The following is a 24052-nucleotide window of genomic DNA, read 5'->3' on the forward strand; positions in this document are numbered from 1 at the left end:
GCGAAGTAAGTATTTATAACGAGTGTCTAGAGAAGTTTATAAAACGCGGATCCTACACGGTCGTGTTTTCGCCATTGTATAAATCCTTAAAACGATAATTCATAACAAGCTGATCAATCGTTTCATAGTGCTAAATTTTAACAAATATTCAGCACTAGTTTCAATGTTTAGATCGATATCTTCAGCTGAACATCATGTCCTGCCACGATCGCCAAAAATGAAAAAACTACTAACCGTAGATGTACCACTTTTTAAAATAGAAAGGAAAAGTGCTTTTAGAGTATTAATGACAAATTCTATTTCAAAAACTTACAAAGGTAAATTTATATTCCATAATAATAAACATAAATGACAACTATAATCACTTTAACTTTTTAACTATTTCTTTCATCTTAACCTGAACTTTAAAGCACACGTTTCAATGTTGCTGGCTATGACTCACTTTACGATCGGTACATGTAAGCAAGTTTGTATGGATTTTCCTTCTTTGTACAAGCCGTTATTTTATACTGTAATCACACAACCGAATAAAAATGCTAAAGGGGATGTAAAAATTCCTATCGATTCGTGAGATGTGTACACAATTCACAACCTAACTTGACATAATCCAGTTATGGGTTTAAAGTGCAAGATCTTGTACTGTCAGGTGGTATTAAACGACGTTTCCCATTGTAAAATTATGTGAGGCAGTTTAAGGTCTTTACTGAAAATAATCCATACTGAGTTCGTTTCCTTTTATTTAAAAAAAAAATTTAATAAATTGCCAACAAACTTCAAGAGGAATTGAACAATATTACTCAGTTAAAAACGTAGTCCTTTGTTCACCGAATTAAAAATTAAGAAGTAGGTACTTTAGTTAGCCAGTTTTATGTCGGGTGCATAAATAACTTCCATTTCAACGGGAAGCGGTAGATGTCTAAATACGTTATTTACACACTTTTATGTATAAAATTATGGTTTGTAAAGGCGACATGAAAACTTTGAGCCTGTGCACACAACTTGGTGCATGTTCGGAAAACTTAATTTCATTAGGGTTTCATTTCACAACAAAGCTCTTAGCTCTCTATCTTTAGTGGAATCTTGTGCTACCGTAAATATATAAATGAATTTCATTCTCTTTACAGGCAGAATTAGTATCCGTGGAGGGAAAAGAAATAGAAAGTCACTACGTTTTAGCAAGGGAACCTATCTATAAATGGAATTCATCTTCCGATTGCTACTTGCTTATTGAAGGGGTTGAACATACATTACAGGTAAGTGGAAATTTAGGTAATATAGTTTTTTAGGGATCGCATCTCAGTTTGTCCATTAGGTACCTGCATTTGAATGTAAGTGAATGGTTGCTGTAACTGAAAGTGTGCTTGAGAAAATCGATGTGCTTAAAGTAGTTCAAGTCAATTCAAACATTTTATAACTGCTTACTGTTACTGTTCTATTTACGAACGTGCACCAATACAGATACACAGTTACAGTGCACCACTAAAACTTACATTTGTATTCTCTTTCATGAAATCATATAATCTATGATGAAATGGAACACTAGGTATCTGAAACCGAGTGTAAAATAGTTATAGACTGGTTCACTTTTATAATAAACAGCGTTTTAACAGGTTCTAGGGGCATTTCAGACAACATTTGGCCAAATAGGCGTTTTTTACTAATTTGGACCTGCTGAACACGAATATCGATGTTGGCACCTCGAAATCTGAACAGGAAGTCCAAAATTCAAGATGGCGGCCAATTTCCGAAAATGTTGATATTTTCACACATGCGACCGATTTTTTCGATCTAAAAACGGATTATAATGTTATTCCTGACGGAGGTACGGCACGATAATAATAGTGAACAAATGTTTAAACAATGATTTCATAGCTTTTCTAAAGCCTAATTTACATTTGGCCAGTTTACTGGGGGAAAGTACTTTCTGCCAGTAAACTTGCTACCCTATTTCTATTTAACTGGCACTTTCCGCGCATTTACACGTGGCAAGTTTACTGACCGACAGTACTTTCCGCCAGTAAACTTGCCAAATGTAAATTAGGCTTAACGTCAAAGTGCGTAAAAGTGGATTCCTTTTTTTCATAGTACTATGCCTACTGTTTAAATTTCTTCACATCGTGTAATTATTAAATTATTTCTCTTTTGGCAAGCATTTTGGTTTCTGTGCGTCGTGTGAAAGATATCCGCGATGGTCCATGACCTCATATGGAAGAATTACCTTTTATTTGAGGAAAACAAAAGAAATCTTGTCGCATCACCAGCATCACCTTGAAGAGGCCTCATTTGACGTCGTACTGGTAATTGCGAGAGGCTTCAACGATGAAAGAAAAGTTTTCTGTAACCGTCAACCGTCAGACGACACAGATTTCCTCCTTAGAACTAGAAGCTTTTCACATCAAGCAAGCGGATACTAGAAAAACGCTACAGATACAGATGCATTCCTGTTGCTTCTTCATCACTTCGAGGTTTCAAGAGATGCGAAGCTTTAGATCTAACAATTCTGAACTCCATTCTCTTGGGATTCCATCTAATCTTCTCTAGCATTTCATCCATTTCCATCATTACGGCATATCAGGTGTAAATCTCAAGATGTACTTTTTTTATCTTATAAACTATGAAATGTCGCTCAGACTACCTTATCTATCCTGAATTGAAAATAGCTACATTCCCATTCTCCCAACGTTAGATTAATTCCGAAGGCTGCTCTAGATATCGTCCTTTGTCGTTGTAAATAGGATTGCTCGTCAAAACTTTGTAAAAATATCGCAAAGCTCAATTGATTTGTACTACCTAATTGTCAAGAAGACGATTGACTTAACACCATGAGAATAACGAAGGTGTATTCACTTTTCTATATGCTTTCATCTTTTAATAATAATAATATATCCTGAGGAACGGTAATTAATACCTAGCAAAATAAGAATCTTCCGAAACACCGCAGTATAGTCGAACTCCCTTCATTTTTGTCATTTAAAAATGAACGTAAAATTCGAAAGATAGTGTTTATCAAAACTTTATAAGGAGAATTATGCAATATAAACGCATGTCGGGAATACTTAGGTATATGTGTCAGGATTACTGGAAACAATCGTTTTGCATGTCCTCCTTTTAGCAATAGGGGAACTGGGAATTTCGTAATTCTTAATTTTACGCATCCTGCATCCTCCTATTACATTATTGTTAAAACAATAGTTAACTATTATTATCGTGAAGTACCTCAGGAATAACATTATAATCTGTTTTTAGATTGAAAAAATGGGTCGTTTCTAAGGAGGAAATCTGTGTCGTCTGACGGTTACAGAAAACGTTTCTTTAATCATTGAAACCTCCAGCAATCACACGACGCACAGTAACTAAAATGCTTGCCAAAACAGAAATAATTTAATAATTACACGACGTGAAGAAATTTAAACAGTAACCATAGTACTACGAAAAAAAGTTTCCATTTTTAGGCACTTTCAGGTTAGAAAAACTATGAAATCATTGTTTAAACATTTTGTCACGATTATTATCGTGCCGTACCTCCGTCAGGAATAACATTATAATCCGTTTTTAGATCGAAAAAATCAGTCGCATGAGTGAAAATATCAACATTTTCGGAAATTGGCCGCCATCTTGAATTCTGGACTTCCTGTTCAGATTTCGAGGTGCCAACATCGATATTCGTGTTCAGCAGGTACCAATTAGTAACAAAAGCCTATTTGACCAAATGTTGTCTGAAATGCCCCTAAGACATAGAATCGTCGAAAAGTGAACCAGTCTATTACTTATATAACAAGAGCGCGAAGTTCAATTTCGCGCATTGAGACTGAAGGAATTTTGACGAGGATAGGAAACATTATCTTTTCATGCAATGATTACAAAAAAGCACATTTACGACCGTAGGTCTTGATATTTTTAACGTATTCGGTCGCAACTTTGGAAATTTGAAGAACACGATGTTCCAAATATCTCAAATTTTTTAAACCCCGTCAGAGTTTAAATCCAATATGAAGAACAATAAATTAACGTCTTCTTTTCCTACGAACTTTCTTGAAAATTAAGTAATTAGATCTTGTATTCCACACTTCATGGGAAACTTAATAGAAAAATAATTTTAGTAAAAAAAATAGAGTCAGCTTTAAATGTAGAAAGCCTCAATTTCGCCATGATCGTCGATAAATAAGATCCTCATGGTGAGGAGCGAAAATTCGTTAAATATTATTTTAATATGAAATCTATTTCTAGTAATGTCCTTGACGAAATATCCATTAGCTATTTTTCGTGTAACTAGTAACAAATTTCTTGTATATTGGATTACAAACCCAATTCCTACAGTACATTGACATATGGAGAGAGGGTGTAACCAACGAAACATATTTTCTGCACACTACGTCTAATTGTCCAAAGCAATCCTTCTCATCGACACCATACTGTTAATAGTATACATTTAAAAGAAATCGGGTGAATTAATACTGATGGTAAACCGTGTACATTTGTACAGTATCTATTTCTCGTCACATAAGCGAAAGTCGAGGCGCAAAAGAAGAACTTCTGGCCATACTCGTACTTATGGAAACGTTCTGACTTAATGATGGCTATAACAATTCCCTTCGGGTAGCACAGTAATTGTGTTTCGGTTTAGAGAAGGCTTTACGGAAATATCCGGTGACTCTCTAGTCTAACTTGCATTTGCATTTGGGACAGTACAACGCCCATTCAACATTCCTAGCGTCTGTACCTAACACGAAGTTTCTGTCTCTTCTAGGATAGCTGAACACTTGATCCGTAATTAGAGCTTCAAAAGCTCGCTTACATCCATCATCCCATTTGAAATCTCTGTGTTCCTCCGTTAACACGTTTTCGAGATTTTTGGGGTGCTCATCGAACGTTCGACCAATCACAATTAGGTCGTCCAAATACACAAGACACATGTTCGAGGATATCAAACTCCAGGACATGTGCCAACGCCTTTTTTGAGTTCGGTTTATCAATTGAGCGTAATACCCTGGCTGTAAAAGTTTATCGCCATACCGAGCTTCTAACCCTGATACAGTTTGCTCAAAATCTTATTGTTGGTGTTCTGGAATTGTACGAAAAACATTGAGCGCATCTCCACGTAACGCAACTATCATGAAAGTTGCCTTCTCTTCTACTGTCCATTTGTTTGTAACGGAAGGAGCCTCGAACTGGCTCAAGTAAGTGGATCACGGTGATTTTCCCTAGAATGTTGGTGGCTTAACCCGAACTTACCAACGTTAATGTTAATTTACTGAAATACTAATGAACAGCATTTATATATCAACAGAATTCGTGGGTCTCCCTTTCAATTTGTTGATTTTTAACCTAATCGCTCTTTTCGAAAGGAATGGAATTTTAGCTAATTTGTGTTACCTATATGTATTGTTTGCATCAATCCCTAGAGAAACAAACTCACTTTTTGTGTATAAATATCTATTATACGAAACTTCATTCTTTCAGTGATTGATTGAAGCACAGTAGATTAATGTTAGTGATTCCCTGCAGTCGATTTGCATAGTTTAATAAATAAAATCGATAAACGCTTTTTTTTAATGTGTAAAAAACAAAATCTTTATTCAATTTTATTTTGAAATTATACTACAGTATATTGTGACCAATTTTTTTTACAGCCGGAAGAAGAAGCGCACGTATTAATCCTATCAACCTGTCCCTGCGAAAGGGATTTGCACTACGTAATTACAACAGATGGTCGCGTTACGGATTGGGCACAAAGAAGGTATGAGGATCCCGTGCCGCCTACAACATCTACGTCATCTGGAGCAATTTGTAGGCTACATTTTAGGTAAGTTTGATTTAGCTTTCAAGTTTATGTTTATCTGATAGTAAGTAAACTATTCTAAACTACCCGCTAATACGTGAAAATGACGGCCGTATTTATCTGTCATGATGTTATTGGACATGGACCACTAATAATCACGAGGACGAGTTTGTGCCGAAACTTCGAACAGTTTAAGCACTAGTTCTAATGAAATTTCATTTCCCACATTTCCAATATTATAGCGTCTAAGTGTAGACACATCAATCTGGTTGAAATATCTACGGACTATTCGAATGTATAACGATTAATAACGTCTCAGTTTATCCACATTTGATTTTCCCAAGCTCACTTTAGATTTCAATACCGGTGCCATTGTCGTAATAATAGTACCTATAATGTATCGGAATTAGAGAAAAGCAGAAATTGCATTATCCGAAGGAACGACGCTCTGTATTATTCCGTAGTGCATTTCATTTCTTACTTATTAAAAAGCAATTAGCTTATGCTTGATTCTTCCTTAATGACAACTAAAATATAGTAAATTTGTATAATCTTTTATGATTTTATTAATTGAATCTTTAATAGATTAAAGACCACTATTAAATTCAATTTGAGCAGAGTTGTAACAATGGTGTAAACGGCGATAAAAGAACGGGACGTTCGTATTGAACGATTTACCAGACAAGTTCCCAGGGTGGCAAGTTGAGAGGGCGACAAAATTTGGTTTTCAGTTAGGAGTTTGCACTCTAAATGAGTTTCCCATTCAATAGTATAAAATTACCTCACAATATTTTAATACGTAGGTACATCTTGTTTAGATTTAGATCGAACACTAAAAAAATACGGACATACATGCCGTGGCATTGTAATAAATAAGCCCCGCTCAGCAAAAGGTTTGGTGTTTTTGCACGTTCTGTTCCATGTGCAACCATTTCTCAGCATGGTCCGAGAGGCTGGCCATGGAAGTTGCACCACCTTCTTATGTCAGAAAAATGTATAATGTAGAGGTCTCTCAGTTATTGCTTAATTTTTCGATAGTCCTTCGCAATTTTTAACATTGGAAATGTTTTATGTTTTCGTGTATCGGTACAAAGTTATGAGTTTCGTTCAAAGTCAAAAGAGAACGGTGCCGCATCAAGTGACGATTGTGGCGTACTCGACTGTGATCGGTAAGTTAAGGAAAAGTCGCGGATACTGTCGATGTGATGCTCAATTTTATTGTTTTGTTCATTCAAATCTAAAATTCTCGCACATCTCCTTTGATAGTCTTACGGGCATGTTACGACGCTTATTACCCAGAAGGGTCACTTTTTCTCTTATGTTCCTTGTGATGAGTTGTTCATATCATACAATGGTCCGTATCTACATTTGGTCCTCTCCTGACTTTTACGTCTCGATCTTATCTCGGCTCTATTTTCACTTTCGATCAGTACGTATAAACTATTATTGATTTTTCATCCTTTTCCTTTCCCTATTTCTGCAAATTTATGTATGTTCTTGTGGCTATAGAAAGTATGTTATTGTTATATTAGGTCATTAGGTCGTTTATCGTGCAGTATTAGTCTATTTCCGATGTTGTTTCTTCTCTCATCACCATTTCCCATTACTTTTGACTTCGTTGTAGGTACTTCTACCTTTCTTCTACTGCTCTCTATCACCAAGTTTAGATCTTCCCAAAATTGGTTTTTCCTCTCCACCTTTTCGTCTTCATTAAATCCATAAGCAACTATTTTGTTTGGTCTCTCCCGTGTACTTCATCTCAATTATCAACTTTCTTTGGTTATATGCTTCCCATTTCCTTTCTATTCTGGCGGCAGAAGGTCAACCCTTCGAGTAACCTTCCTCTGCGTGAATATACAGGGTGGCACAGTGAAAACGAAACAGACTGAGTAACTCGTGAGGAAATAGTTTTTGGGAAAAACGCAAAAACATGTCGAGCTTGGTTAGAAGAGGGACATCGTTTACTTACTTTAAAAATTAAACCCCTGTCGCCAACCCCCTAAGCAGCGTTGTCGCCCTTTCAATAATTTTAAATTGAACGATGAGTTGAGTAACACACCATTGGAAAGGGCTCTTAATTTCCTACACGCCTATGGTATAGTCTTCAAGTTTGAGAGAGTCCTTTGCGAGATACAGGGTGTCAAATAACAATTAACTCAAATAAATATTCGAGCTTTTACGTGAATGAATACGTTCATAATACATACTTACGATGTGATCAAAAATTAGTTGCTGTCGAGTAACCTTTTTGTTTACATGGGAAATCGTGCTTAACTTGAACTTCCAAAGGCAACTCGACCCTACAGTCACCCAAAAGGGCCGCTCGACTTTGAAAATTGAACCATAGGCGTGGATAGCAAATTGAGAGCCCTTTCGAATGATGTGTAACTCGACCCAACATTCAATTTAAAATTATTGAAGGGGTGGAAACCCTGCTTAAGGGGTTGACGTAAACGTTTCCTTCCAAACGAGTTATTCAGTCTGTTTTGTTTTCGTTATGCCCCGCCTTGTAGGTATACGCTTCGTCTTTCTTCCTCGCTTCTTAAGTTGTTCGCAGTTAGGTACTTATTGCGAGCACTTGGTCTCGGCTTACATTCATATATTTATTTGCTCGATATGATTCAATTTTGAATTTAAAATCGGAGCTCAAGAACACAATGTTTACCAAACCAGTGGCACACATACATGATACAGAATATAACAATAAGAAAATCTAGACATCAAGCAAATCAAAAAACGTCTATCTTGGTTCCAAGACTTTTTGCCATCTCTTGGTCGAAATATATGTGTACGCACGGCAAAATACTTTAATTTGATAGAGTTTCGACGTTTTCCAATGAAATTAGCTAAATTGATTTCTGTTGGTCAACATTCACGTCATCAAAAATGTATAAACTAAACTGAACTAAAGGTTTTATTAAAATATTTAGAAGAACTAGCAAAATTAAAGGAAAAGTATATTCCAATCAATGTTAATATCTACTACAAAATGAGTAATCTTTCGCACATTAGAATGTTATAACTAAAACCGGTTTATTGTTGGAGCTACGAAGTTGGTTTTTTCATAGTACCACAATGGTGAAATCAAAAAAAAACCATGAGATATCGCAAGATATTCAACAAAATCACATTTTCTAAACGGAACAGATTTTTAAATTGAAACAAATTATATTCTTCCGATTTGATATACCTACAATTTTTTTAATTGCCACATGTTACCCTTTATTATTCTAATATACCCATTTCATACAATTAAAAAAGGTTTAAAATTTAAGAGAGGAAGAAAATTTCATCTTTTTTTTCAGATTTTTATATATTTACATAATATATATTTTGAAGAAATAACTACTCTCAATTATTTCATGACAAAGGTATAGAACATTAAATATTCAATTACCATACCGGCATATCCTCGTCATAAAATATGGAAAAATGGACCAATTGACTAATTAACCAGGATATGGTCATCTGTGTTACATGTTTATTTATATGTAGCTCTGTTATTTATTTTTTTTTTGACACGTTACCCTTTATTATTCTAATATATCCATTTCATACAATTAAAAAAGGTTTAAAATTTAAGAGAGGAAGAAAATTTCATCTAAAGAGATTGTAGAAGGAAAAGTGCCCATAATACTAGCAGCATTGCCGCGCTGAATGGCCAGACTAATTTTTTGAATAAGGAACGTTTTTGAACGGTGCTCTCCTGTGGCATTTTTCAATTTCTTTCATAAAGTATTTACAAATTGCATACCTTCCTTACACCACGGCCCAAGGGTTTCAACAGCGAAAGGTAAAAACTGGTAACCTGCATTGATAATTTCCTTATATTTCCTCACCTTGTTAGCAGCAGCGTGTCTCGCAACTTCTCCAGTGGAATGCGCGGAAAGTGACAATTAATTATTATTTATTATTGTTATTAATTAATTGATAATGCTTATATATTGCAGAATATTTTCTTTCAATATGTAGAAATGTACAGTGTTCAATTACAAAAAGTTATATTTTTTATTTAATTATGTAAGATTTTGTTCTACCAACGTGCCCAAAAAAGAGAACAAAACAGAAAAAATACATAAAGTAGTTCCTGGTGTTTTTTATTTTAAAATCTGAATAAATTTCCATCAATAATTATGTTATATAAAATACATATTTTTTTCAGAAACTGGGGAACTTTCTATGCAGCCTTTGTACATAAGATGTTTTATGCATTGTCAATAGGGTGTATACAGCCCAAGTTTCATTGTAATCCAATGCATTAGAAGATTACGAAGACCAAGATCTGCAACAAACGATGAAATTGTTGCGAAGGTTGGAACCAAGGTGAGAACTATGGTTCTCGAAGATCATCGTGTCAAAGGTCTGCGCTGACTCTGACTGTATGACATTGGAAACATGCGAACCTAGCGTGTTAACCATAATTCACGACCATTAATTGAACATGAGCAAAGTGTCAGCGCGGTGGGTTCCTCGACTGTTGACGCCTGAACAAAAGTTATGCAGAATGCAAAGTTCGCAATGCCATTAGGCAGCTTTGGAAAAGGTTGCTGATTTTTTGGCACAAATTGTGGCTGGCGATGAAACTTGGGTGCACCATTGGGACCCAGAAAAGAAGTTGGAATCTCGACAATGGATCCACAAAGGTTCTGCTCCCTCAAGAAAGGTACGCATCCAATCATCTGTTGAAAAACTGATGGCAACCGTTTTTGGGATATGGAGGGTGTTCTCCTAATCTAATACATGACAAAGAGGACTACTACAAATGCAGAGGGCTATGAGAACACTTCACAAAATCTTTGCAAGTCAATAGACCCCAAATGGCCCTCTCAGGCCAATCGAAAAAGGTCCATCCTGCCTATAGCCAGTATTTGGCGCCTTTCGATTTTTATCCGCTTCAATTGTTAAAGAATCACCTTCGGACCGCCGCGCCGTTTTGACTCTGATGGTTGCCTAAAAGCTGATGACGTTTGAGCAGACAAGGAAGAAATCTTTTTTTCCAACCGCATTAGTTCGTTGAAACGTGATAATAAAATAACCACAATATCATATGTGTTTTGTTTCATACCGAAATGGATTTTTTTCTAGTGTCCCACATGCTCCATTTATCTTTAATTTAGTTCAGTAGGGCTTTCCTGTGAAAAGTGTTTACAAAGATAGGCACATGGGGCGTATGGGAAAACGACTATAAATAAAATGCACGAATCGCATTGCAAAAAGTGTAAGTATTCAACAAAATACATCCGCCGGCCAACCTTTCCGGCTGGCCATATGTCTACATTTTACTGGAAACGTTTTGGTAAAAGGTTTCAATGCCATAAAATTACAGATATGTATTACTTGTTTTAGCACTTGAAAAAGAAATTCGAGCTTCGTAGTATTAAAAATTATTCTTTTATTCCAAGCCGTACCAAAAGTAAAATACGAAGGATATACTAATTAGATTGAAGCAAAACAATAAATTAGTTCCCAATGGGATTTGAAATGTTTCTTAGATAAATGTTACTAACCTTATACTTCTAATATAACTTTTTAATTAACTTATTTTTAAGTTCAGAGTTGTGATTGTCAATCTGAAAAACTCAGCGTTTAAATATAAGGGACAATTTAAATTTGATTAAACTCGCCACCTCCTTCGACCCAATTTATCAGTTCAGTTGCGGATATACGCACTTGCATATGAGGACAGTGCGATAAACACCACATTTAAATTACCAGTTGCAGGTTTTCAGGATTGAAATAATTATGTTTATTGAAGACGCGTTATCCGCGTTAAAAGTATTCTGGATACCGAAAAACACACTTTTTTGCTGTGTGTATATGTATTTGATGCGTGTACCTCGATATGGACACTTACTTTGCTACATTCCGTTGGATAATCGTACAATTTATTAATTTGTCAATCAAAAATTCAGACAAATCACATCGCTATCACCTGTGTTTCAGGATAAACGAATCCATTAATTTAATATTTAATAGCAAGGTGAGATAATTAACCTAATGGGAACCAAAGCTCAACCTTTAAAATTTAAACTTTGTTCATAGTTGATGACGATGGAAGGGTTACACGTACTTATCCTAAACTCAATCCCTTGAGTGTGTATTTAAACTTTATTATATTTTCCCAGTTACAGTTTTTATCTTTAATAGGTACCTACATTGTTCTAACGTTGTGTATTTTTTCAATGTGTTTTGTATTGTACATATTGTATAGGGGCATGCAAATTAACAATTTTTAATTAGTTCTGAAAAGTCCACATGCCATGTATTGGTTGTTTTGCAAATATAATTTGGTATTTATTACACAAATAAAATAGTAATTGTAGGCATTCATTGACAGTTTCATTAAACATGATACTACCCTAAAGGTAATTGGTTGTTAAACTCGATTTATCTACCCTAGATATGCTTCGCACTCATCCTTAGAACCAATACTCAAGTAAAAATCGTTTTTCTTCTCTTTTGAAATGCATAATTTGACATTTTTTAAAGAAGGTTTGCAATATGGCATCTTCCTTTTTTCTCGGTCACTCTATTTAAACCGCGTGCCGGCCAGAACCTTAGCTATGTAACCCGGAGAATGCCCAGGCCACGACCTTACTTGCCTAACCGGGGGAAATCCTTTTCACCAAGGCTACGACTTTAGTTCAAAATTCAAGATGGTGTCTACTGTCGGTATTCTATTCTACTTTCTAATACTATGATGGATTTACCAAACATACCAATACGTACTGACAGAATTCAAACGGAAGCTGACTGGTTGATATTATTAAAGTTAGGTAATTATGATGCCGACAAAACTTACCTCCATTTAAGTGCGTGAAGGAAAAAAACATGGATGAGCCACGAAATAGTGATGATATGAATGATACAAAACACGCATCGGTGATACTCGCTGCATTTTGATACATACAGTTGCAGTATCTTGAGGGTTGTAGCCCATTTGGTCCATGCTCCAATAGCAGGTTAATTATTGGTCGTGCGGTAATCAAATGAAATTTAATCATTACCGTGGTCGCAACCAATCCAAAACGATTTCATTAGTTAGGTCTGCTTACTTTTCGTAAAAGAGAGCGAGACATCAACTTCTTACTCACCGATATTAATCCCTCCGTTGTTTGTGATGAGGATGGCTCTGTTGTTCAACATGGTCCTTTCGAAGGCTGTTCCCTTTATGGTCTCGTCCGCCTCCTCGCAGTTGCGAATTTAAATTGTGGAGCTGAAGGGGGTCCCCCTTGCTGGATTTTCCCATCCTAAAAGAGCGCTGAAAATGATCTGTCAATGTATATTTACATCAAGCCGAAACTCACTGGTAAAACAAAAGTAACAGCAAAACCAAACACCAGCGCGACGAGCGGATCGGATGGAGCACAAAATTCACAATGAACGACCACGGACCAACTGCTAGGGGATTCGAGATGATGCGGGGGGCGAGCGAATTTTATCTTTTAATCTTGTGCATGGTAGTAGGAAAAGCACATACCACAGAGTGTTACAAAATGGTATATTTGGACCGGACCTAAATACAGGGTGTTAATACTAGGTCGCTACAACCGAAAACGACAGTTAGAACTCATTAAAATAAACAACTTTCCTTAGTTCCAATGTTTGATTTGGGGTTTGTTATTGTGTTCTTTTGTTTTTTTGAAAAATCGACATTACTATCTTTCAGCTCTCTAAAGCATTTGTATTTATAATTATTTTTTATTTTTTCAAATAACAAAATAGCGATTCATCAAAAATGTCAAAAAAAGAATTTTTTTAATAACCACCCTATCGATTTTTTAAAGAAAAACATTTATAAAATCCCTATACTCTTTACTACAACATTTGTCCTAATTCTTTTTTTGCAAACTACCCTGCGAAGGGAGGCCATTTTGGAAATCGAAATTGAAAAAAAAGTTAAAAAATGTTGTAGTAGATGGTGTAGGGATTCTAAAGATGTTTTACGTTCAAAAATCGAAGGGGTGGTTATCAAAAAATGTTTTTTTATCAATCACGATTTTGGTATTTGAAAAGAAAAAAAATTGCAAATACCTACTAATATTTCAGAGATCTGAGAGATAGTTTTCAAAGTTTTTATTTTTTTTCACCCTGTATAATACCAAATAGAATGACCTTAATAGTGAAAAACCATGAAAGACTCACGTTTTGCCAATCCGGTGCAATTTTGAAAATTTTATTTCTAAATGAAATCATCACCAGCATTTTAACCTAGTAAGAGTTTTATATTTTAGACGTACCATCTTTCGAAACACTGACACTATGATAATATAAAGTAGGTATCTAGGTATGTCTAGGTATTCGAACAAAAATAAATCAAACAGATTCTGCATAAATCAATGAAGAAACAACGCAAACACATTGGTTGACGAACTATTGAAAATAATCTTAAAAGATCGACGGAGCGCAAGTTGTAAATTCAATAGAAAGCAAAGGGATCGAAATGAAAGATTAGCGAAAGCATAAAACCATAAGTACATTTGTTATATTATATATAATCTTTTAGGTCCTGCTATGCGATCACATCTACACATTTTCCTATTCCTCTAATAATTTATCTTGTACCTACGTAATTAATTTTGAGACAAGGGAATTGGTTGTTTCGTATAGATCAAAAGGGAAAATCTTTTTTTAGTCGGCTGTATCCATTTCACAATTTCGCAGACGTATTGAATTACCAAAGCAGTTATACGAAAAACAAAGCACGATACATCTTTTACGGAAAGTATAGTAGTTAACAACGCGGAACTCCCTCAAAAAGTGCGCTGCGGTAGACAATCGGGAACGTGGGTCCACTAAATTAATTCTTGAACCGCAGGCTGCGTTTGATTTAAATTTAAAGCAAACCGTGTAATATACGAATAATTTTCAGGCAGACCTATTCAAGCGACAAAATCTGTAAATACGGAGACCAACTTTGCCTTATTACGAATATGCTTTGATCTGCTTAGCTTAAGCTCGTATAAAGCTCTAACGTGGAGTACTTGTATTACAAATCCCACTTCATACATTATTGCGAATTAACTTTAGGCGCTACATAACTGTATTTACTATAGGTACAAATTTTAATAACTTTCTTTTTCTTCGTAAATTTGGTAACTTAATAACGTATTTATCAGCATTAGACCATTTCTTCTGCAATACGAACAAAGCATTTGGGAGAGAAACAAAAACAAATTCTCTATAGACAGTACAAGCTCTTTCAGAGAATTTTGTCAACTGTAAAATTGACTGCTGTCTCTCAGACTTCATATATTTCGCATAACAATGTCGTACATAATAAATATTGCGTCTGATTCTGCAGTCTCGGGCTCTACTATTTCACTTGTTTGTCTTTACGATTCTTTTGTGTTAATATCGTCGTCGTATCCTGAATAATGTTGGACAGCTAACGAGGGAGAGATTAAAATACGGATTGATAACTTGCTTTACTTCACTAAAAAAAGCTACTCGTTATTGTTCCTCCCTTAACGTCGCCCTTTTTACTGTGACACATTTAACCTTAATTATCTTTTTACAGAAACATATTTCATTCATTTATTATTTCGGGAATGATTTTAAGATAGTTAAATTAATGATGACAATTTCGCTCATTCGCTTCCAAAAGCGCCTAAGGAAATAACATTGTTTATGTGGTTAATTGTTTCGTAACTGTAGGTATTAGTTTTAGAGCCCCAAGGTAAAGCAAAGAAAAGTCACGAAATCGGTGTGCAATTTAAAAAATGAGTAATTAATGATTATATTTTATATTATCATTTTTTTTGCAAACGTTGGATCAATCCCAACAAGTTGTCCATTCAATATGTCCGTGTAAATGACGAGATTTCATCATGTTTTAACAGATACAGACTCTCATTAATGCAAAAAGAAAGTATTTTTTTGAAACTACGTAGACGTGATGCCCAAAATCGATTTTCAGATCCCTCAATTTCGCCAGGAAATACATTAGTGTGCTGCACGGGAATTAGACTTTATATCGTACACTCTGTTTGCTTTACTTGGTGAGACACAATCTTAGTTTATTTACCAATAAACAATTGCATTAATGCACAAGAACCAATTTGTGTGCGGTTTTTGTCTTACTACCTTTCTGTACGAGGTGGCCAATCAAAATCATTTATTTACTAATTTCTGGCAAAACACATTTTCTTCATAAGTTCATACACAGGAACTAATTTTTATCGCGTATTTTTTCATAATTTCTTACAAGTCTTTTTGACTTCTACAATTTCTTAATGTGAACAGACATAGGTAAGTAAACAATCACGGTAGACATCCCGCCGTGGCTTATAAGGGTACTATTCGTTAATAATAGAAAGATAAAGTTTTGGTTAGTAACTTTCATGAATCGAATTATTCAAAGAAACTTGTCTGTGTAAATTTTCTGTCTGTCTGTACTCTCATTTCCGGATAAACGGCTGAACCAATTAGAACCAAATTTGGTACACATATTCTTAGACATAAAAAGAAGAGCTGAAAAGCTTTTGGACACAATCGCCCGTGCGCATGTGTGCGGTGTAGCGAGTGCCCAGTGGCCTCGCTTTAACGAAAATAAAAAAGGTCGGCCAAATGCCGTGGATCAAATGACGAGCAATGTTACTCACTTGCCATAACATATAATAAATTTTAATAATATTAATTATAAAGATTAACAATAAAAATAATTAGTGAAATAATGAAGCGTACAGGTGAGCTACTTTCTTAATTACGATTCTAGGGGTCTATATTTACGCAATCCGGCCAATACGTCTTGTATGATGGATAAGCTGGGTGTTGAGATGTCCTTGATGTGTTTTATTAGAAGGTGACTATCAATGTGCGACGGTGGTGGTCATCAAGGGGTGGCCGTTTACCTCGCGTGGCCATCGCGGGAACGGGATGTTTATTGTGTCCACCACTGGTCCCTGGTTACTACCCTTGGCGTCGACAATTATCGGCCTCGGAAGCGTATTGGAAATTCCAAATGTAGCAATAACAAAAAAACCTTGTGAAGGCTCAAGTCTTTATAGTTTGAAAAATGTATGATCGAGCGAGCACTCGTGCCGCTGGTTGACAACGAAAAGGAAAAGCCCAATGTTGGCGCGGTGTATGTGAGCGCCGAAAATTTGTAAGTGGGAACGAAGAGATAACTTACGGAAACCCGATCTATACATGATATACAGCGTGTACCGTAACAGCGGGTGGTATCTGTGCTAGTTGCAGCACTTTTTTTTTAATTTTATAGGGCATTTTCCTAGAGATTTCTGCACGAAGCTAGACCCTACCTCAGAAATAAACAGTCTTAATATGGATTAATTTATAACAGTAATTACAATTTATTATTTACCATTTATATCATAACAAGAACGCATCGAAGAGAAACTAACCCCAAACAATTCGATTTGCTTATATAGAAAACAACATTCTTTCTAGAATGTTCTGGGGTGTTCAAGGACGTTCCATAAGGTTCTCGAACAAGCACCTCATACTTCTCGGAAAGATTACATCATATCCGCCTTCGTTCTTCATCTCCGATGACTAATCTTTCATAGCGCTTCGATATCTATCGAAATTTCTAGAATGTTCGCTACAATATCCTGGGATTAAGGAATAGAATTTTGAAACATGTCTCATTCCGAAAATTTACAATTCTACGGTTCTACCACACCCGTCAAGTTAACGATTTTCCAAATGTGGCGAAATAGGCTAATGAAACTTTGGACACGATGTACAGCTTATCCTTCCATAAATGAACAATTTATCGAATATCGAATTCAGAAATGCCTTGAAGTAAACCGTTCACGTAATTTATTATATCATATTTGAAAAACAAGATACTTATTACAGTTTATGCATAATCTGTTGTTCGTTTACTGCCTCAGGCATATGTGAAATCAATACATTGTGCCACGTTTTAAATTACCGGACGAATAAGCATGTATTTTCTGTCGCATGTATCATTAGTCTACTACCTCATATTTGGGAAACTGCCGACTTTAGACATATGGTTTGTTATACGAAAAGTATTCAGAACGTATCGTAGAATTTATAACCCACAGGCTTGTGTAACGGGAGTTACAATTGTTGATAAATAACTTCGGGTTCGTGGTCCTATTTAATAAATTCTTGTTACAATTTTCCTTCATCTTTCATCGTTAGTACGTTGGGGGCCTTTCGTCCTTTACTTAGCAGGCTAGCTCAAATGAAAAGGGGTTAATAATAGCAAAAAATTCAATGAATGTTACCTTCACTGAAGGTGCATTAATTATTAAAAATTCATTTGGAGAATTATTCAGCAATTTGACGATTTGAGCATGTATGGAGAGATTCCGCAACTTCAACATTAAGCTGCTTCTAAAACAAACCGTTTTACTTCCCTTGGATAAGAGTCAACAATTCTAAGAAGTTATTTCAAACATGATTAAACAATAAAATCAAACACATTCTTGTGGCCGTTTGCACCGACAAATCTGGCGTCAGCCTAATGAGCAAATCTCATAACTCCAATTAAACAAACTTTACAGGAGAGAAGAAAAACTATTTATTTATTGTGGAGTTAGGAGATTTGCTAATTGGACTTACCTTATGGGTGGAGTTATGAGGTTGTCTGTATTCACATTTTAGTAGATTTTTAATTTTGTAGAAGTTACGAGTAGTGCACAGCATATAGACTTAACGTAGAGCTACAAGATGGCACTTAAACCTCATTTTCGCCGAAAAGTGGAGTTATGAGGTTTGCTCATTAGGCCGACGCTTGATGGCTTAAGCGCAGCTTAAAATCCATGGCAACGATTATTACGACAAAGATTGCCATTTAATTTATTTTTAACGTAAACTAAACTCCGCTTAAATTTGTCGGTGCCAACGGCTATTAGTTACTCAAACAAAACCCTAATTCCCAACTAACTAAAAAAATATCCCTACAGACCAGATGATTTAATTTTTTCCTAGCAAAGAATGTAATTTTAAACAAGCAAATCTAAATCATCAAACAATCAAAACGATATATCATAATTAATAATTAATTAACAATTTTTATTTTCAAGATGTTTCTACAGGGTGATCCAGACTTCCTGTCCACCCATTTGCTAACCAGGGGGCTTGAACATGTTTGACAAATTCCTAACTTTTTGGGATTGTATTAAAAAAAGTATGAAGTGCAAACATATTTTTGTCGTGGTAATAGTAATCACAGAAAATTTTAATTTTGCTAATTATTATGTTTATAAAAACATTTTCCCTAATTGCAATGTAAAAAAAACGATAAAACATCACAGAAAAAAATATTCTAAACTCTAATCTACTCAGCTCATGACAATAAAAAATTTAAAGAAATGTTTAATTTACAAAGAAACAAATTTAGTGCAATTAGTTTCTATTACCGCGACAAAAAAGTGTTTCAAATCAACCTTCATGCTTTTTTGAGCAGAATCAAGATATGGAATATAAAATTTGAGTTCCCATTTGAAATTACAAAGTTGCCTCGCTGCTCCCCTCCCAAATTGGGTTTGGGGAATCCAATTTTCCGGTTATTCCTTGGGCTATTTGTTAAAAATTTTCAAGCTCCTGCGTTATAAAAAGGGTGGTCTGAACCACCCTGAATATATTTAGATGATCTGTATCAACCAGTGGTCGGCATAACCGAACGATGAGATATAAAAGGTGAATTTTTGTACAAATAAGAGTTAAGTAACAAATCGTAGTTTTATTCTGATAGCTGCAACCCTTGTAAAGTTATTACGCGCTTGTAGCAATGTGTCGTTTTTTGGATATCTGCTGGAGGTTATTAGATGATAGAAATCAGCAACCAATACATTTTATGACGTCGGTTCCTACCCTTACGGGTTAAACCGAGTGTTGTTATAGTGTGCGATCAAAGGAGTATTATTCGATATATAAAAAGTGTTCAGTTCGTTTTCCCAATGTACATAACACCGTTGAGTGAGCAACGATGACGCGTATTATTTTGAATAAAGTTTACTATTGAATTCATTTTATTTGAAAAAGTATGACATGTCCGTAATCCGTATATTGGTTCAATGTATACTTAAAATAATTGAGGTGAAGGCAATACAATATTTGGTTGCAAATAAGAAACTGTAAAAGATTTAAGGGATAATTCAAACAATATTGATTGACCTATTTTCGGTAATCCGTTCCGTAAACATTGTTCCTATAAAAACAAATTTAAGTTCTGAGCGAATTATGTTCTTCACGAAGTTACCGTAAATATGATATTTACCCAACATAGATTTCTTTAAATTGCTTTACGATAAAATGTTTCCACACGTAGAACGTGTTTACATTTTGCGTTTGCTGACAAATAATGTTAATGGTAAAATATAGAGTTTTGACAGGCACATTTTTCAAAGTATTCAATGTTTGATCTTTGGTAGCGCTTTGTATTAACTTTTATATCCAGAATGTACATTTTAACCAGATTTAATTGTAAACTCGATAAATCAACAAAATCATAAGATTTGATCGAGTCTCGTTCAGGTGACCAGAAAAATCCTTCGAAAATATTAGAGAATGAATCGAATGTAATTCCGTAAACTCCGTTAGTGACATACAAGACGGATTCTATTCTGCTGCATAAGATAATAAAATATTGATGGGCGTAATGGAATAAATGAGTTCAAAACGTAAATTATGTATAAAATTTGAGAACATTGTTCAAAAATGAACGGTTTTTTATAAATTTATATGAAAGAGAGTTATTGTTGATGATTTATACAGTAAACACATAATAATACATTTATTTAACCGTATTTTGATTTAAAATACCATTCCGCTATTGATTCAGTGAAACAAAAATAATATGTTCGGTTTGTGTTCTATTATTACCACACATATAAATCTTATTTACCAGCCCACGTTATTTAGTTTACTGCAAATAAGTCCTACCATTCTAAAAACTCATTAGATCACAGGTAATCATTAACATTTTCATAATTAGTTGAGTGTCTTAGCAAAAAGAAAAAGATCTGTACAAAATTTTGTCACGCCCTAGTTGTAGACTATTCCACCGAATGGTTTTGTAGGCAATTCACATGTATTTATTTTGCTAACTGGGTAGTAAAGCAACATTATTGCGTCATTAAATTGGATTTTATTAGGAGGTTATAAACGTTAAATTTTTATATAGACATAGCATCTGTATAAATTCATTGAACACTGCCGTTCAAAACTTTTATCATATTGCACCGACTACTAAAAGCTTTATGAAATCTAATTAATTAAAAAAGTCATACAAAATATCTGGAAATTAGTTCATAATTGGTAGGTACGTTTCTGTTAATAAAATTATTACTACCTGTCAAGTGTATAATGAATACACAAAATGGTCGCGTTTTGGACGTCAAATTATCGTTGAAACGTTTCATCAGTTAAAAACGAAAATGAATACGTTTTTTTCTTCCACTACTTGGATTGTTTGGATCGTTTAATTTCGGTTCAGCGCAATGAAACTGTTTTCATTATTATCTAATCAACGAATCAAATTGCGTAATGTCCACGGTTATTTATTATAAATGCCATGCCATCATAGATGTATTTAATTTAAGTATTTGTATTGATACAACCATTGAATAAAGAATCTGATTTATTATTCAATGATACAATATTTCGCCTTGAAACAAATACGGGACACAGATTTACGACAAACCATATTGCGTTGTTCTACAACTAGGAATACTGCGAACGATATATTAATAAACATTTAAGGGTGCGTTTGCACGCCATGGTGTAAGAAAAGTGAACTAAGAAGTATTTTTGAAATATTCGTTGCTTTGTGCTGCCATCCCGAATCCGCGATCCCTATTTGTACTTCGTTAGGTCGCTGACACTCGCATACATTCGTCTTGAGATAAAATTAAAAATAGTATTTTGCTTATCTTTGGTTACCACCTGTAACTGTAAATATCGTTCCGTAACCCTAAAAAGGGAATTTAGTGATCTTGCGAAATAAATTCTACCTAAAAATACTTATTTACCATAATATGCGGTTTTGTTCAGTAATTCAATTGAATGCCAATAACAGTGCCTATAGTAATTGTAATTCCTGAAATGCCATTCAAAGTTGGGTTATGTTATGGATTATGTTTACCTGATTTTCTATTAACTGCAAAATAACAAAAAAAAACCAGTACCTACCTAGGTAAGTAAAGTTGAGGATCTTTATTTTAATATAGTTCTATTAATGGATTGTTTTAGGCTATCCTTCGACTGTACACATTTTCGAAGATTGACTTCCGACACAGAGTACATTTTTTTCCGATTATCATTTTACCGAACGATGTCATTGCAGTGCGTTTATATAAGGCCATCGGTCACATCATGGTCAGAACACGGTGCGGTCAATTATTGTAACCGTGTATTTCTGTACTGTTCATGTTCTGACCGTAACCTGACCGATAATAATGTGAATCGGCCTTAAGGAATACTCAGCCTTTATGATCACAAAGGACAATCCACGCAATATTTTTAGGAAAACCAGATTTGCAAGTCAGCAATACTAACTCATAATTGAATGTTATTTGTTTGGGTGTGAAATCATATTTTGATATAATACCGATAACATTGAGATCCTTCACTCAACGATTGAATTATTCAATGCCGATAGTATGTAGTTCATTCAAATTATGGGAACCAAGATGGCATCCAATCGGTGGGGTTTCGTTATTATTAATAGTGCTTAAATTTAGTTGTAAGTGACGTGTACATTTATTATCGAATAAATATATAATCTTCAGTTACTGATTTCTTGCAGAGTTGTCTGATAGCACTTCCGAGGTGTAAATACCATCGTACAAGTCGACAGTGCTATTAGATAGCAACTTGGGCGAGAGTATTCTTGCCCATAAGTAGCGCTTCGTCTGGTAAACGTAAGCAGTATTAACACTGTATTATCAATTCAGAAACACCATCCCACATAACCTCTTTTTGTTGTAAGCTCTGAAATTTTTATATTAATTAATTATAACGTAGAGTGAAAAATCCCATGATCCTAAACTCAATGTTTATAAATACTTCTTTTGCCAGTTTCCTAACCCAAATTTTGAATGTAGGTAACGTTAACCAGTGTAATTCCTACTTATGGTACGGTTTTTTGCTGGATACATTTTATCTGTATTAATAACCAACAAAGCCAATAAAAGGAATAAGTTATACTGCTAAAAAATAGATACATTAATACATTCCAATAAGTACTCCAGTTTAAATTTCCCGCTTTGTAAGAATAGTATACCGTAGCCATCTTAGTGGATACACGTTGAACTACACTGAGCACAGATTTCTTTTCTATAATTGTTTTACGAGTTATTTTTCAAGTGTACGGAGTTCATACCGTTTGTGCTTTAGAAACCACATATTATCCATTTTTACATCACGTTTTATTCCTTATATGTTCAAGAATCTGGAGAAACAATTTATATTTCAAAAACTTCTTTGACCTTTGAATTATACACAAAAGATTGCCATTGCAATCGAACGTCTACTTTATACACTTTCAGAGAATGTGCTATGAGTTTTAGTGCAATATAAACTGTTCACTCATAATTTACATACATTTAAGAACAAGAAACAACAAACATTTCCCAAAAAAAAGTATAGTTTTTAAAAACGGTATGAATTCCGTTAGGCATGTTTCCCATAAGAAAGCTATTGTGAGATAGGCAACACACAATACTGATAGCGCGCCCTTAACGAATATTATTCCACTACTATAGCTATTCCAGTCAGGAGATCACAGTTAAAAAAAGGGCTTTTTTTCTCAATTTGAAGAATAAATACTGTTTTTCTCCAACCACCTGAATAAGATGCTATTTTGTGACAGTGTTCGGTACCTAAAATTGACGTTTTGCGGATTAATCGCTTTCACCATGGCAACTGTACAAAAAGTGGATACTTTTGGTCCTAGTACCAAAAAGAAATTGACCTTGAAGGTGGGCCAATTAAAAAATTACAATCACGGAGATATGTCCCATTGACATCGTTTTACATTGCAGGTTGTAAGATATTTCTATACATACAAATCAAATATTTTTGCATATTCAATGCAAATAATGATGTTACCTATACGTATGTACATGTATTGAAAATGATTTACGCTCGCTATTTTTATTTAAACCATGTGTAACGTAATTTACATATTCCGTGAACGTAATTTTAATACGTATACAACCCGCCGTCGCGCGTAACGCCATCTACTTCAGACCCATTGCACTATTATCTGTCATTTTGAAATCAAAATTTGAAAAAGTTAATTGCAATTAATTTTAATTAAAGAACTGT

General features: G+C 34.7%; 1 protein-coding gene across 3 annotated transcripts in view; it reads left to right on the top strand.

Annotated features, from left to right (window-relative positions):
• Positions 1-24052, top strand: part of LOC116162894 (C3 and PZP-like alpha-2-macroglobulin domain-containing protein 8) — a 239325-nt gene that overhangs the window by 186998 nt on the left and 28275 nt on the right. For all 3 annotated transcript variants that reach the window (XM_031476652.1, XM_031476654.1, XM_031476653.1), the window contains exons 8-9: positions 1125-1253; positions 5631-5803. In XM_031476652.1, coding sequence (XP_031332512.1) covers positions 1125-1253; positions 5631-5803 — 302 coding nt within the window. The remainder of the gene's footprint in view (positions 1-1124; positions 1254-5630; positions 5804-24052) is intronic.

This window comes from Photinus pyralis, unplaced genomic scaffold (assembly GCF_008802855.1).
Source record: "Photinus pyralis isolate 1611_PpyrPB1 unplaced genomic scaffold, Ppyr1.3 Ppyr1.4_LG2, whole genome shotgun sequence".
Lineage (NCBI taxonomy): Eukaryota > Metazoa > Arthropoda > Insecta > Coleoptera > Lampyridae > Photinus > Photinus pyralis.